This window comes from Scyliorhinus canicula, chromosome 25, assembly GCF_902713615.1.
Source record: "Scyliorhinus canicula chromosome 25, sScyCan1.1, whole genome shotgun sequence".
NCBI lineage: Eukaryota > Metazoa > Chordata > Chondrichthyes > Carcharhiniformes > Scyliorhinidae > Scyliorhinus > Scyliorhinus canicula.
Window position 1 is genome coordinate 11,227,412 of NC_052170.1, and position 16,598 is coordinate 11,244,009.

Here is a 16,598-nt window from a genome sequence, read left to right on the forward strand (position 1 = left end):
TTTGGTCGATGGGCTGAATGGCTTATTTCTGTGGTGTAATGGTTCTGTGACTCATTTAACCCCTCACAGATTCACCACCCTCAAGCCTGTACTGCCATTCAATTAGATCATGGCTAATCTATATCTTAACTCTATCTTTTTTTAAAGTATATTTAGAGTGCCCAATTCATTTTTTCCAATTCAGGGGTAATTTAGTGTGGCCAATCCACCTACCCTGCACATCTTTGAGTTGTGGGGGGCGAAACGCAGGCAAACACGGGGAGAATGTGCAAACTCCACACGGATACTGACCCAGAGCCGGGATCGAACCTGGGACCTCGGCGCCGCGAGGCAGCAGTGCTAACCACTGCTCCACCGTGTTGCCTAACTCTATCTTAAACAACCCAAACAATATCCCAAGAGTCTAGCCAGCACCGTTGCGAAGAATGCCGAGTGGATGGACTTGGCTGTTCTTAAAGCATTCTGTAATTATATTATTCGGAAAATGTGCCGAAGTATCGAACAGGAGTGGGAAATAAGTAATCAAATTGGCAAGGGCAGACTCAAGGGGGAATTAATTGAACACATTGAAGATTTCTTCTTGGAGTATGATGTTTTGGAACCAACCAGGTTGCAGGCTGTTTTGCATTTGGTATTGTGCAATGAGGAGGGATTAACTAATGACCTCCTAGTTAAGGATGCTCTAGGGAAGAGTGATCATAGCATGATAGAATTTTAAATTCAGTTTGAGGGTGAGAACGTGCAGTCCCACGCTAGTGTTAAACAAAGCTAATTGACAGATTTGGCCCTAGTGGACAGGGCAGGAATACTAAAAGGTCGGGAAATCGATGAGCAGCGGCAGTCGTTTAAGGAGATATTAAATTCCTCCCAACCAAAATATATTCCAGAGAGGAAGAACGATTGGAAGAGAGGGAGAAAACATCCATGACTAAGCAAGGAAGTTAAAGATAGCATTAAGACAAGAACTAAAGTGTACCATATTGCAAAGGCCAGTGGCAGGCTGGAGATCTGGGAAACTTTTAAAGATCAACAAAGTAGATGTGGAGCGGATACTTCCTCTTGTGGAACAATCTAGAACAAGAGGTCATAGTTTTAGGATAAGGGTTAACAGATTTAAAACAGAGACGAGGAGAAATTATTTCTCGCAAAGGGTCAGTGGAACTCACTACGCGAGGGTGTGGTGGATGCCGGGACATTTAGCAAATTTAAGGTGGAAATAGACAGATTTTTAATTAGGAATGGGTTGAAAGGTTATGGAGAACGGACAGGAAAGTGAAGCAGCGGGTAAGAGGAAATCAGCCATGATCGTATTGAATGGAAGAGTGGGCTCGAGGGGCTGAATTGCCTAATCCTGCTCCTGGTTCTTATGTTCTTATGTATGATCCTCTTACACTACATAAATAAAGATTCGCGGGTTGGGGGTTGTGTATGCCTATGCATTGAGACTTGTGGTAAGGGAAGGAGAGATAAGGCTTAACTATGGAGGTCTTCGCATTCAAATAACCTGCCACCGCCCCTTACCCATCCCAGCTTCGCAACCTGTTCTGGGGAAGGGGGAGTGCCTACAACAGGGAGCAAAGGTACATACGCACCCGTGTGCAGAATTGGAGCAAGGAACAGGGAGGGGAGTTAGCTCGCGCTAACCGTTGGCTGCCACTATTGGCCGCTCTGCAGTTCAGCGGGGACATTGGTTGACGCTACCTAAGCAAACCTCCTGCATTTATTCCACGGCAAAACACGGGTTTTCAGAAGCTCAAGGCCTCGCTTTCTTTCTCAAGCCAACAAGAGCGTTCAACCCTGCCGCGCCATGGGCAGATACTCAGACCAGAAAGTGTTATCATTTATCAACAAGATAATTAAATGGAATATTTGGAGCTGGAGCGTATTCAGCAGGTTGAGCAGCCAAGATGCTGAGCTTGTTGCTAAAGGAGCTCCCTGGATCATTTACATTGCATCAGGGCCATCAGTACAAGCATCAACAGCCCTGGTCATCAACAAAGGTTTTGTTTAGGCTTCCGGCTCTCTTAATGGTAATGTCAGCATTGTTTGATGCACCAGCATAAATCTCCTGGTCAAATATTCGCCAGGGCCTGACCTTGCGGCACGGTAGCACAGCGGTTAGCATCGTCGCTTCACAGCTCCAGGGTCACAGGTTCGATTCCCGGCTTGGGTCACTGCCTGTGCGGAGTCTGCACGTCCTCCCCGTGTCTGCGTGGGTTTCCTCCGGGGGCTCCGGTTTCCTCCCACAGTCCAAAGATGTGCAGGTTAGGTGGATTGGCCGTGCTAAATTGCCCTGAGTGTCCAAAGTGGTTGAGTGGGGTTACTGGGTTGCGGGTATGGGGCGGAGTTGTGGGGTGCTCTTTCCGTGGGCCTTTGCAGGCTCGATGGGCCGAATGGTCTCCTTCTGCACTGCATGTTCTCAGGGTCCCTGAAAGACCTCCATCAGTGTTTCTCTTTTTTGGTTCAGTTGCGACCACTGTCCGCCTCTCATTCAGAAGGCCCACCCCAGGACTTTGGTGCCAAACCTGGGCAGTTGCTTCAGTGCGGTGCTGAGGGAGTGCTGTCAAACCAGTCCGTCCAGGTGGGTGTCAGCGACCCCGTGACCTTATCTGAAGGGTCTACGCCTAATATGTATCTCACAGCCAGTGCCATTAAAACCAGACATCTTTGGGGTTTATCTAACTGCTGATTGCCATGCTTTCCACAAACCCACGATGGCCACACTTCAGGAGTAATTTATTGGCCGTGGAATTCTGCAGCCCAGGAAAAGCGCCGGAGAAATGCTGAGTCATCCTTTCAAGGAGGAACAGAAACGGTCAACCATGTAAAATGGTTGCCACCTGGCAACCATCCAGAACTGAACAGGGCTATGAGGGTAGACCTATCAGGAAGGTTGTGCCGTCTTGAACTCCGTTGCATGTCTTCCGCGAGTTTATAAACCATCCATTTGAGGGGCAGCACAGTGGCACAGTGGTTAGCACGGTTGCCTCCCGGCGCCGAGGTCCCAGGTTCGATCCCGGCTCTGGGTCACTGTCCGTGTGGAGTTTGCACATTCTCCCCGTGACTGCGTGGGTTTCGCCCCCACGACCCAAAAATGTGCAGAGTAGGTGGATTGGCCACGCTAAATTGCCCCTTACTTGGAAAGAAAATGAATTGGATATTCTAAATTTATTAAAAATAAATAAATAAATAATCCATTTGTGGCTTCAATAGCTATTGCTTACACCAATCAAATGCCCCTTGGGCTTTTGCCATCTGCCCCTCGGGCGTTTGCAGGAAGTGTGAGGGGGAGGGGTCTCGCAGGTGGAAGGGTTGGTCCTCCACAACGCAGCCAGCACTGTCATCAGCTGTCCTGTGTACAAGCCAGGAGGGAGCACATTGGCTGCTGCACCTGTCCCTCAGCCAATCCAGCATAACCACTTCAGCCAATGACGAAGCTTCAAGGTACAGGAGCAGAACGATTACGTCGCCGGACTAATAACTCTGAGGATTAGCGGCTTGCAGACATGAGTTCAAATCCCACCAGAGGAACTGGGGATTTTGATTTCAATCAATTAGATAAAACTTGAAGAAAAGAGCGAAGCCAGTAATGGCGACCCATGGTAGGGTGCTTTCTCAGATGGGCTGAATGGCCTTCCTCCTCCACTGTAGGGATTCTATGGATTCTATGGTCCATGTCTTCCTTCCCTCTGGCTTCTTCCCTGTCCGAAGAAGGAGAGCGAATTGGCATTGCGAGCGACGCGTGTCGGGATGGGAGAAGCCTGGGCCTTCTCCTGCCCCTTCTGGGCCCTTTGCAACTCAGACCGTCCAGATCATGGAGAACATCCGACGGCTAATTACCGATACCACAGCTCCGGTGTCGAGCCCCGTGTCAATGTGGTGTTCATTCACATTCAATGCCATCTGTAATAGCGCAGTCCTGGGGGGCTGTAACACAATGCAACACCTGGTATCTACCCTCCTGGTGCTCGACCCTATATGTTTGGCCTCTAGGGCTGCAGTTATGCCTGGGGGGTTGGTGGGGAATGGCGCCTTCACGGGTGGCCGTCATCCGGGTGCTCCGGCTCAGAGGAGTTGCCTCGGCTGCTCCCGGGTGCGTCATGGCTGCTGCCTTGATTCCTGCGGTCGGCCCTGCTTTGCGAGGACTCACGTCTCTCGGGCCTGGTCGTGGCTGGTCAGCGGTGGCTTCTGTGACTGATGTTCAGGGCCGCCAGGCCCTTGCAACGCGTGGACTCCACGCTCTACACTCTCCTGGGAAATGGCAATGTCTACCGCCCATTGGAGGGTTAAGTGGGCCTCCGTAAGGAGTTTACTCTGGGCGTCGGAGTCTCGGAGTCCACAGGCGGAACAGGTCCCATAGTGATTTGGACAGTGCGGCTCTGAACTCAAATAAGGCAGCCAGCGTTCTCAAGCGCGCCAAAAATCTGACAGTGCAGCACTCCCTCGGTACTGACCCTCCGACAGTGCAGCGCTCCCTCAGTACTGACCCTCTGACAGTGCGGCGCTCCCTCAGTACTGACCCTCTGACTGTGCAGCACTCCCTCAGTACTGACCCTCTGACAGTCCGGCACTCCCTCAGTACTGACACTCTGACAGTGCAGCACTCCCTCAGTACTGACCCTCTGACAGTGCCGCACTCCCTCAGTACTGACCCTCTGACACTGCAGCACTGCCTCAGTATTGACCCTCTAACAGGCAGCACTCCCTCAGTACTAACCCTCTGACAGTGCAGCACTCCCTCAGTACCGACCCTCTGACACTGCAGCACTCCCTCAGTACTGACCATCTGACAGTGCAGCACTCCCTCAGTACTGACCCTCCAACAGTGCAGCACTCCCTCAGTATTGACCCTCTAACAGTGCAGCACTCCCTCAGTACTGACCCTCTGACAGTGCAGCACTCTCTCAGTACTGACCCTCTGACAGTGCAGCACTCCCTCAGTACTGACCCGCTGACAGTGCAGCACTCCCTCGGTACTGACCCTCCGTCAGTGCAGTGCTCCCTCAGTACTGACCCGCTGACAGTGCCGCACTCCCTCAGTACTGACCCTCTTACAGTGCAGCATTCCCTCAGTACTGACCCTCTGACAGTGCAGCACTCCCTCGGTACTGACCCTCTGACAGTGCAGCACTCCCTCGGTACTGACCCTCCGACAGTGCAGCGCTCCCTCAGCACTGACCCGCTGACAGTTCAGCACTCCCTCAGTACTGACCCTCCGACAGTGCGGCACTCCCTCAGTACTGACCCTCTGACAGTGCAGCACTCCTGAATCCTGTTGCCTCGAGAATTAATTTGCTGCATAATCCTGGCTTGAGTTCTCGAGTAAACTCCCTTGAGTTTATCACTTTGATGAGTGATCTGATTGAGGTGTTGTACGGAGCCAATAGGTTGATATGGCCAAAGTATTCCCTCAGGGGGGGAAAGTCCAGGACAAGGGGATGCACTCTACCCAAATTATAGCTCCATTGTTCGAGAACAAAACCAGGAAATATTTCATCCCTCGAAGTGTAGTCAAAATCTATGGGTGTGATTCAACAAAAAATTCTATTTTCAAGCTCTCAAGTGGAAACCTCTCTACCCGTAGCCAAGTAAAACTCTCGACCATCGCGAGAGCCTCAATCCGATCACCTCACAATCATCTCCTGGCTCGGGAAGAGTCGTCCGGCCTGTTTAATGTTCCCTTCACGCCGCTCCGGTAGCAGAAATCCCGGGGGATTTCGGACACGTTACAATCCTGCATGATGTCCGCACGGTCTTGAGGCAGGGAGCTGAAGCGTTCAGCTTGAGATTGCCGATGACTGCAAGACGCTCGGTGTGTACAGTCAATACCCTGCCTCTGAAGTGCACACGGGGCACAAAGGATTGTCTGATCGCTGTGCAATCAACATCGATTGATTGTCACTCTCTCCAGACGTCGCGGCCTCTGTCAGTAGACAGAGCAGTAAACTGAACCACTATTCAACTCCACCACACGTTAATGCAGGCCAGCTCTAAGCCGTGGCCTGGCATTTGGTACCTTGTGCGCTCAAAAGTGCCTACTTGCTCAGGATGATCGCCGCATAACCAACCGACCTGGACAATCCGATATAATAAAACAACTGAAGAAACGTAGAAATATAGAAAATAGGAACAGGAGGAGGCCATTCAGCCCTTCAAGCCTGCTCCGCCATTCTTCATGATCGTGGCTGATCATCCAACTCAATACGGGCAGCACGGTAGCATGGTGGTTAGCATAAATGCTTCACAGCTCCAGGGTCCCAGGTTCGATTCCCGGCTGGGTCACTGTCTGTGCGGAGTCTGCACGTCCTCCCCGTGTGTGCGTGGGTTTCCTCCGGGTGCTCCGGTTTCCTCCCACAGTCCAAAGATGTGCAGGTTAGGTGGATTGGCCATGCTAAATTGCCCGGTGTCCTAAAAAGTAGGGTTTGGGGGGGGGGGGGGGGGGGGGGTTGTTGGGTTACGGGTATAGGGTGGATACGTGGGTTTGAGTGTGGTGATCATCGCTCGGCACAACATCGAGGGCCGAAGGGCCTGTTCTGTGCTGTACTGTTCTATGTTCTATGTAATAGCCTGTCCTGCCTCCCCCCCCCCACCCCATGTCTTTCGATCTTCTTTGTATCTAACTCCTTCTTGAAGACATAGATTGAGCCCGTTAGGATTGTTCTCACTGGAGTTTAGAAGAATGAGGGGGGGGATCTCATAGAAACCTATAAAAGCCTAACAGGCCGAGACAGGGTAGATGCAGGAAGGATGTTCCCGATGGCGGGGGCTGCCCAGAATCTGTGGTCACAGTCTGAGGATACAGGATAGACCATCTCGGACTGAGATGAGGAGAAATTTATTCACCCAGAGAATGGCTGTGGAATTCGTTACCACAGGACGTAGTTGAGCCCAAAACATTGTATGTTTTCAAGAAGGTGTCCGATATAGCACTGAGGGCGAAGGGGATCAAAGGATATGGGGGGAAAGTGGAAACAGGTTCCTGAGTTGCATGATCAGCCATGATAGTAACGAATGATGGAGCCGGCTCGAAGGGCCGAATGGCCTCCCCCTGCTCCTATTTCCTATCTTTATGCACTCTAATATTCCGTACAGATGTTACATGAAACAAGTATCAATTTATACCAAAAACACAGTGCGTAATCTTCCCAAGTGTTCCTCAGCAAGCTCTTGTGAGGACCCCATCTCTGATTAGGTATGTCAGTAAGCCCCTCTAACGGATTTCAATCCATGCCCACGGTGCCCACGCCAACTGATCATAGTACAAACTGATGAATAGCTACCAGAAAATATCCAGCAGGTCAACCGCTGGAGTGTATTGAAAATTGCATTGTGCATTTTTTTCCACTTGGGGCTACCATACATGCATGTACCAGCAGAGGGAGTCTGCTGGGAAGAGCTAATAAAGAATCAGCTAATGTATTTCTAATTCTAACTGTTCCTGGTTGAATATGTACCCGTTTCTATCTTTGGAGAGAACAGGGAATTTAACTTATGAGTTCATACTCGGTTCCAAACCGAAAGAGGGCGACTCTGATTAATTGCCGTAAGGGGCATGACATGGTTGACGAAAGAGAAAATGCTGGAAACTCTCAGGCAGCATCTGTAGGGAGAGAAAAGAGCTAACGGTTCGAGTCCAATGACTCTTTGTCAAAGCTCTCCTTTATGACATGGTTGATGCCGAGATAGTGAGGATGAATTTTACCCATCCTCGGGAGGCAGGCTGTGAGGTGAATTGGTGAGGGAAGAGCGAGGGTAGGAGAGTCTATTGTCTTCATGCCAAGATACCTTCTGGACAGCGAGCATGGTAGGTTGCACTCTCGCCCAGAGGTCAACTGAATAACCTAAGTGACCAATCAAGGGGCTCCACCCACCACCACTGGTATTTTGCCTCCAGTTGGCTGAACCAATTAGCTGCTACTGGCGAATTGTGGCCCTGCTTCCCACAGAGCACCCCGCTCCCCCCCCCAATTCAGAGCAGTCGACGCGCACACTCTGTCACACACGGAATGAAACACACAGCGCTGCAGCCCCGGCCAATGGCAGGGCCCCATCTACAGGGGTGACTGTCCTGGCGGGGACAACAGTCAGAGCTCTGATTGGTGGACTCCCCCTTCGAGCGGGAGAACAGTTTGCCAGGCGCTGAGAGGAGGTGGAGACTTGAAGAGATTCAGACGTTCCTGAATTGGTGTGAAGTTCCTGGACTTTCGCTGGGTAAAGGTGCAAAGCAGCAGCCAGGTTTCCGGCATTCGACCTGGCGGGCAGCCTGAGGGGAATGTGAGGTCGCTCCGACCTGACCTCGGGGTGTGAACCTGCGAAGCCTTCAGCGAGTCGAGGAGGAGGCGCTGGCCATCGGCCGTTGAGGGGAGCAGTGGGGCGAGTCTTGGCCCAGCTCAGTTGGCTGGACGGCTGGTTTGTAATGCGGAGAGAGGCCAGCAGAGCGGGTTCGATTCCCGTACGGGCTGAGGTTATTTATGAAGGCCCCACCTTCTCAACCTTCCCTCTCGCCTGAGGTGTGGTGACCCTCAGGTTAAATCAGCACCAGTCAGATCTCCCCCCTCAAAGGGGAAGGCAGCCTATGGTCATCTGGGACTATGGTGACTTTATTTCACTTTACATTCGTTCCGGTTCTTGGTCTTTGGTGACACTTTCCTACTCGTTCCTATTCTCCCATGATTCTCCAAGACAGCAAAAATCTGTCCATCCTGGTCTTAAATATAATCAGCAGTGGAGCATCCACCACCCCTTGGGGAAGTGAATTCCAAAGATTCACAACCCTTTGATGAAATTTCTCCTCACCTCAGTCCTAAATGATTGGCCCCAATATTCTGGAAGTGTGGCCCTGTGTCCTACATTTACAAAGAAACATCGAAAATAGAAGCAGGTGGAGGCCATTCGGCCCTGCTCTGTCATTCCTTCTGATCATGACTGATCAGCAAGTTCAATACCCTGATTCTGCCTTGCCCCCATATCGCTTGATCCCATTAGCCCCAAGAGCTATATCTAATTCCTTCTTGAAATTCCACGACGCTTTGTCCTCAACTACTTTCTGTCGTTGTGAATTTCACAGATTCACCACTGTCTGGGTGAAGAAATTTCTCCTCACCTCAGTCCTCAGGGTTACGCTTTATCCTCAAACTATGACCCCTAGTTCTGGACTCCCCCACCGTCGGGAACGTTCTTTGTGAATCCACCTTGTCTAATCCTGTTAGAATTTTATAAGTTGCTATGAGATCCCTCCCTCTCACTCTTCTAAATTTCCTGGTCCAGGGGAGACCGTCCAACCTGTCAAGCCTCCTTCCCAACCTTGTATGGTTCACTGAGATCTCCTCGCAAACTCCGGACAGCGTAAACCAGCGGTGGGTAACCTGCGGCCCATCAGGGTTCCGAGTGCGGCCCCACCAGACGTTTGGTTGACCGTTGCCCAGGCGCAGGGTCGCCGCATTCCGCTGATTACCGCCCGTGTAGTTTTTTTCCTACCGGTCTGACTGAAGTGATTCACACGTGAAGCGAGGGCGAGTGGAGTGAGGAGCGAGCTGATTGCTCACAACATCGACTGTGAGAGCTTTGTGCGCTCTCTGCGTCCAATGTCTAAATAATTATATTTTTTTTCCCAGTTGAAGTTGATGGCAATTCTATTAATATAAAAATAATTAAGTGTTTTTGATGATTCGTTATGAAATATTCAGCGTGTATTAAATGTATTTAATCTTATTCACGGGGTCATGGTTAGTGAACTAGCCCGCCTCCAGCGAACGGCGCTCGGGCATGAAACATGCGGCTGGGGGCCCGGACAATCCAGCTCCTTGCAATGAGGACCGACAAGCCTTTCACCCTCTTAATGTTTTGCTGAGAGTTTGCCAGAGGTTCGGCCTATATTCTTCGCTTGTAGCTGCAGAGACAGAGGATGCGCCAGTGATGAATTTCCCAAATCCTCCAGATTCTAGAGCAGTCCCAGCAGATCGGAATTCGGTTATTCCAGAAAGGTGAGGAAAAATCAGGGAAATAATTGCATCCCTTTGTGGCCCCCTTCAGGAGGCTCAAACAAGGGAAGCCAATCAGAGGGTGAAGCCCATCCCTCTTCCCCACCCAGCCTGGCCAGAGTCACCTAGGCAGCCGAGAACCGGAGATCCGAAGCAGGCCTCCCACAGCTGGGATGTTAGATGTTTTAAGGGAACGTGCGCCTCTTATCCAAATGAGTTGAGAAGGGATGCAAGCGTCTGAGAGAAGCTTAGTGCCCTTCTTGAGCACAGCATTGTCCCTCGTACTTCCTGCTGCAGGTGCCCCTGACTCACCGAGATCATTGTTCAACTCGATGGTTAGTTCAAGAAGGGATAGGCTCACGTCCACCGCCATTTTGTGGCGGTTTCACCCTTCTGTTCAGTTCGGCTCCCCTTTTTATTCAATGGGGGATTTGCATTTATATAACACCTTTCGCAGCCTGGGGACGTCCCAAAGTGCTTTGGGCCAGCCAGATGCTTTTTGAAGGGCAGCCACGATTGCAAGGCAGGAAACGTAGCAGCCAACTGGCGCGCACCAAGATCCCACACGCAGCGACACAGCAAACGGGCAGATCATCTCCACACGTTCCGGATCGCAAGGAGCTTTCGCGAATGGGCCTTCTCGATTTTCGTTAACCGGGGTCATCCGCCACACGGCAGGGATATTTGGCCTTGTCCAGGCGAGCGGGAAATAACTACCCCTGGCTCTGTTTGGAAATCGTGGGATCCTGGAACCCCTGCCGTGCGGAAAGAGGTCATTCGGCCCATTGAGTTTGCACGACCCTCTGAAAGAGCGCCCTGCCTAGGCCCGCGCCTCCACCTTATCCCCGTAACCCAGTAACCCCCTAACCTAACCTTTTTTGGACACTACGGAACAATTGATCATGGCCAATCCGCCTAACCTGCGCATCTTTGGACTATGGGAGGAAACCGGGGCACCCGGAGGAAACCCACGCAGACACGGGGAGAACGTGCAGACTCCGCACCGACAGTGACCCGAGGCCGGAATCGAACCCGGGTCCCTGGCGCCGTGTGGCCGCAGTGCTAACCGCTATGCCGCTCAGGTAGCTGGGGATCTTCTACTGCGGGGTACAGAAGGGCGGAGTGGGGGAGCTTTAGTTTAAATTGCCTCCCGAAAGCCTGCACCTGCGGTAATGCGGCACTCTGTCAGTACCGCGCTGGACAATCAGCCCCGATTCGGAGGCGCAAACTACAAGGACCTTGTGGGGGGAGGGGGTGACAATTGCAGGCAATTGCTGGTTCAAATGCATCGTACTGGAGAAAACCAGTAAATCCTATCACCCATCTGCCCATTATATCAACCTGCCAGCTCCCAGCTGTGCATGCGGCTGGGCCCGGGGAGGGGCAGGGTTGGAAGTGAAACGAAAAGAGTAGCACTTGAGGAAAGGTCAAAATGTCATTGGTTTGCGAGGCAGTTCGGCATCTCTTGGAGCAACGCGAAAAAAGAGCGATTCACATCGGGAGCTAGAGGGAGAAAAAGAAGCTGTCGAGCGAACATTCCCTTTGTGCACTGCACTGTGCGAGATTGTGCGGGGAAGTGTGGGGGGGGGGGGGGCTGCTGGGGGCAAGAAACCATTCTCGCTGACCTTAGCTGAAGGAAATCTCCCCGGCTTTGTGTTACTTAGCGAGGGCTGAGTACCAGGAGGGCTCCTCCGAATGCCTGCCGAAGCATCCTGCTGTTCAAGCTCACAAACGGCAGGGCAACATTTTGAGAATATCTATAGCCTGATTCTGAACACTGAACGGTCAAATGGCTTGCTGAAGGAAATCTGCAGTGATTTCCACCAGCCCCCCCCCCCCCCCCACACACCCCCCTCCACCCTTCCTCCTTCTCCTCCCCGACCGGCCACCCCATCCCTCCTTTGCCCCTGCATCTCTTTGTCTTTCTCGCTGCATCTCTCGCCTATTTTCTTCCTGTGTGTCTCTCTCTCTCTCTCTCTCTCTCTATCTCACTCTCTCTCTCTCTCTGCTTCTCTCAATCTCCCGTTCCCGGGGGTATTGCTGCAACTCTCTCTCTCTCTCTCTCCCTCTATCAGAATAGCGTCTGCCGTGAAAATGAACAGATGCTCACACCCGAGAGAAGAATTTCCTCTTGGTGCATACAAGGTACAATTCGAGATTTTTGCTCTGCGATCCAAGAGCTCCGGGCGGGCGAGTATTTTGGAACGTGGCAGCCACCCACCGCCACGGGTAGAACCGGGGCACGTTTTCTTAGAGGGGGTTATTTTTTTTTTTTCTTTTACACGCACGGGCCGGGAAGGGGGAGGATCGGGTTGGGCTGAGGTTGTGCGTGACTGCACAGCAAACCAGCTGACAGTCGAGAGCCCCTTGATAAATTGTCAACTTGGGACCTGGGAGGTTGAAGCAAGGTGTTCCTGCGAGCACTGAGCTCATTGCTTTGCGAGCTATGACGTTGGCACAGTTTGATCGGAGGGAGAAAGCTCTGGTAGGTGAACGGCAACTAGATTATTTTCTGTCGTTTGTCTGGCGTTGGCTGGGGGGTGGGGGAGGGGGGGGGTGCGCGGTGCTGATGGTTAAGGGGGCCGGCTGGGTGGGGGGGGGGGGGGGAGGGCGCGGGTGGCTAAATCTCTTTCCTCGCTGCCTTCGGCCGGGAAAATTGCGGCCTGTCTCGCGGGCGGGCGACGGGGCAGCCCCCCCCCCCCCCCTCCCCACCCTGGACAAAGGCTTTCAATCTCGCCTTATTTTTTTTTTTGTTTCTCTCAACTACACGCGCTCTGCGGAGCAGCGTCCTTCAGGATTTGGCGGCAAGGGCTGAAAGGTGCCATCTAGTTTCCTCGGGGAGGGGGGGGGGGGGGGGGGGATGGGGAGAGGGCAAGGTTTTGCCGCACTCGGAAAGGATCGGCAATTTTTCAGCATCGACGAGACAAAAAAAATCGGCTCGTTCTCAGTCGCTGGAGGTGATTTGTGTTCCTCTTCCTCCCCCCCCCCCCCAGCTCGTTAATGTAGATATGATGTTCGAGCAGTCGCAATGTTGAATTGGGGGCTCCCTCAAAATGGTAGGAGGCGATGTGATTGGTGGGGCTCTAATGGGGGGGGGGGGGGGGTGCACAGCCAGGAATGATATTCGACAGCTCTTGACAGACCCGGCTGAAATCACTGCAGTATCTTATCTTCTGCTGACGAATTGTCAGAAATCAGTAATCTTGTATTGTGCCCGTCTCCTTTTATTAGTCGGTTGTCCTAACCCCCCCCCCCCCCCCAACCCGCCTCCCTTCTTTGCCACCCACCACCCCACCTAACCCCCCTTCACCCAGGGACACGATTTTCCTTTTTAATTAGCAATGCTTTTCCGGAGCCGGTCAGGAATCTCCGGCTTGCCGGCAGAAACGCCCCGGGGCAGGGATGAATCCCCCCCCCCCCCCCAACACACATTTCTCGGCTGTCTCCAAGCGTTCCGGCGTGCCGCAGCCTTTCCGAACGAGCTCTTTCCTCGGGATGAATAATTCAAAGCCTCAAAGGTCTCCGCCCTCCCCCTCCCCGGTCCCCGAAGGACAAGAGGAGAAAAATAAAAACAAACCGGCATTGTGGAAAGGCTCCGGGTGGAAGAGCACGGGGTCGCCACGTTAGATACCGTTACCCCTGGCAACGCTGAACCGTTCTCTCCCGCCTCCCTCCCCTAACCCCCGCCGAATCAAGAGGATTATCCCTCAGCACGCCTGCAACGTCTCGTTATCACTAGTCTTTCCTACGTTGAGGTGATGTCGCAACACGGTGAACGAGGACATTAGTCTTTACAAAGAGTCACCCGGACCCGGAACGTTAAGCTCCCTCCTCGCTCCGCAGATGCTGTCAGACCTGCCGAGATTGTCAGGCATTTTCTGCTTTTGTGACGAGGATTGACCTGGGCGACCCGAAGTTCCATCCAGCCCAGGAGGATAGTGGGTCTGACTGCGAGCGACCCCCAGTGAAGTGAGTTCGCACCTCCTTAAACCCATAACTCCCCCCCCCCCCCCCCCCCCCCCCCCCCCCCCCCCCCCCCCCAACGACGGAGGCCAGGAGCCATTGGCCCCTATGCCGGCGGTCCGCGGGAGCAAATACCAAATTGGCGTCAATCCCTCTCTCTCCGAATTCCACCCACCGCCCCCCTCCCACCCCCATCATCAATGCGCCGACCGCTGCCTGGACTGCCCCTCCCCCCCCCCCGCTCCCTCCCTCAGGCAAAGCGGGCGCCAATGGCACTCGCTGGCCAGATCTTGTGGGTAGGTCCAAGGATGTCGAAAATGGAAGCCCCTCCCCCATTAATGCAGTTGACACTGAGGCACGTTGTTGGGACCTAAAAACACAGAAATGTAGAAAATAGGAGCCGGAGTAGGCCGTTCGGCCCTTCGAGCCTGCTCCGCCATTCAGCATGATCATGGCTGACCCTCGACCTCAATCAAATGAAATGAAAATCGCTTATTGTCACCAGTAGGCTTCAACGAAGTTACTGTGAAAAGCCCCCAGTCGCCACATTCCAACGCCATACTCCCGCAATCTCCCCAGACCACTTGACCCCTTTAGAGTATAGAAATCTATCTATTTCCTTCTTAAATACATTCAGTGACTCGGCCTCCGTATCCTCTGTGGTAGAGAATTCCACAGGTTCACTGCCATCTTAGTGAAGACATTTCTCCCCATCTCAGCATTAAATGGCCTATCCCTGTGTCCTGAAACCGTGACCCCCCATGTTCTAGACCCTCCAGCCACAAGAAACAAAGTCCCCGCATCCAGTCAGTCCAGCTCTGTCAGAACGTCAGACCTTTCAAGCAGTTAACAGAATCATCGCACCCCTACAGTGCAGAAGGAGGCCATTTGGCCCATCGAGTCAGAACCGGGCTCTTCGAAAGAGCACCCTCACCTCGGCCCACGCCCTCGCCCTATCCCAGTCACCCATTGATCACGGCCAACCCACCTAACCGGCACATCTTTGGACACTAAGGGGCAATTTAGCATGGCCAATCCACCTAACTTGCATTCTTAATGAGTAGAGGGGGCGCTGTACCCCACCTGAGCCAAAACTCAAACTGCAATCCTTTTATAAATAAAATACGTGTACTAAGTTGTGGCTTGCATTTATCTAGTGCCAGCCGTGACTTCAGGACAGCTGCGAGCATTTTACAGCCAATGACGTACAGAGGTAGTTTAGGCATGGTGAAACCTGGCAGCCAATTTGCGCACAGCATAATCCCGCATAATGGCCAGATATTATTCACGTTGGTCAGCGGATAGATATTGACCAGAACACCCGGGAGATCTCCACAACGCCAGCCCCCACCCCACCCCCCTGAAGAGTGCTGTCGATTGAGGCAAGGCCGGCAGGTCAATAGGGCGATGTTATGAAATGTTCGCGTCCATAATCGTGGTACCACTCGATTAGGGGCGGGTTTAGCACAATGGGCTAAACAGCTGGCTTGTAATGCAGAACAAGGCCAGCAGCGCGGGTTCAATTCCCGTACCGGCCTCCCCGAACAGGCGGCAGAATGTGAATGTGGCTTTTCACAATAACTTCATTGAAGCCTACTTGTGACAATAAGTGATTATTATTTTTTTTTAAACTTTTTCACATGTATTTCCCCCAGAGATGCTGTGTTAGTTATTGGGGCAGACACACAACACCACCAGGACCCCCAAGCACCATATCTATTCCCTTGATCCGTGAGCCTAGCCAAGTGACGTATGGAGGACATTCAACGTCAGAAGGCTTCGCAGCCTAATAATAATCTGGAGTGGGGGTTCTGGGCGGGTGGGGGCACTGCTCAGACCAGAGATAGGGTTGCCAACTGTGACAAAAGGTTTCATCGCATGATTTGGCCCACCCACCCTCCAGCCATTATAATAATAATGATAATCGCTTGTTGTCACAAGTAGGCTTCAATGAAGTTCCTGTGAAAAGCCCCTAGTCGCCACATTCTGGTGCCTGTTCGGGGAGGCCGGTACGGGAATTGAACCCGCGCTGCTGGCCTTGTTCTGCATTACAAGCCAGCTGTTTTGCCCACTGTGCTAAACCAGCCCCTTTAACCTGTACTAATACCATGTTATGGTGCAAAGTCCCGTGGATGCTTTGGAGAGGATGCAGAGGAGATTTACCAGGATTCTGCCTGGACTGGAGGGCATGTCTTATGAAGAAAGGTTGAGGAAGCCAGGGCTTTTCTCACTGGAGCGAAGAAGGCAGAGGGGTGACTTAATAGAGGTGATGAGAGGCATGGATAGAGTGGATAGCCAGAGACTTTTCCCCAGGTTGGAAATGGGCTGTCACGAGGAGATATAATTTAAAGATGATTGGAGGAAGGTATAGGGGAGATGTCAAAGGTAAGTTCTTTACACAGAGAGTGGTGAAGTCTGAGTCATTAGGGACATTTATGCGACTCTTGGGACAGGCACATGGACAGCGGTAAATTGAAGGGGTGTAGGTTGGGTTGATCTTAGATTGGTATAAATGGTCGGCACAACATTGTGGGCCGAAGGGCCTGTACTGTGCCGTACTGTTCTATGTTCTATGTTCCCCCAGCCGCATATTTCTTGGAGATGCGCCATTCGCTGGCGGCAGGGATCCATATTCCCATTGCTTGTGAATGGGAT

The 16,598-nt window shown here is 52.4% G+C and overlaps 1 protein-coding gene across 7 annotated transcripts in view; it reads left to right on the plus strand.

The window, feature by feature from the left end:
* Nucleotides 1-11,995: 11,995 nt before the first annotated feature.
* The window catches only part of LOC119957119 (ELAV-like protein 2), a 208,925-nt gene continuing 204,322 nt past the window's right edge, over nt 11,996-16,598 (plus strand). For 2 of the 7 annotated variants that reach the window (XM_038784823.1, XM_038784824.1), the window contains exon 1: nt 12,282-12,465. In XM_038784823.1, the coding sequence (XP_038640751.1) occupies nt 12,427-12,465 (39 nt within the window). In that variant the 5' untranslated portion in view covers nt 12,282-12,426. Of the gene's footprint in view, nt 12,126-12,281; nt 12,466-16,598 lie in introns of those variants that run through there. The other 5 variants (XM_038784821.1, XM_038784835.1, XM_038784834.1 and 2 more) reach the window with 5 other exon arrangements.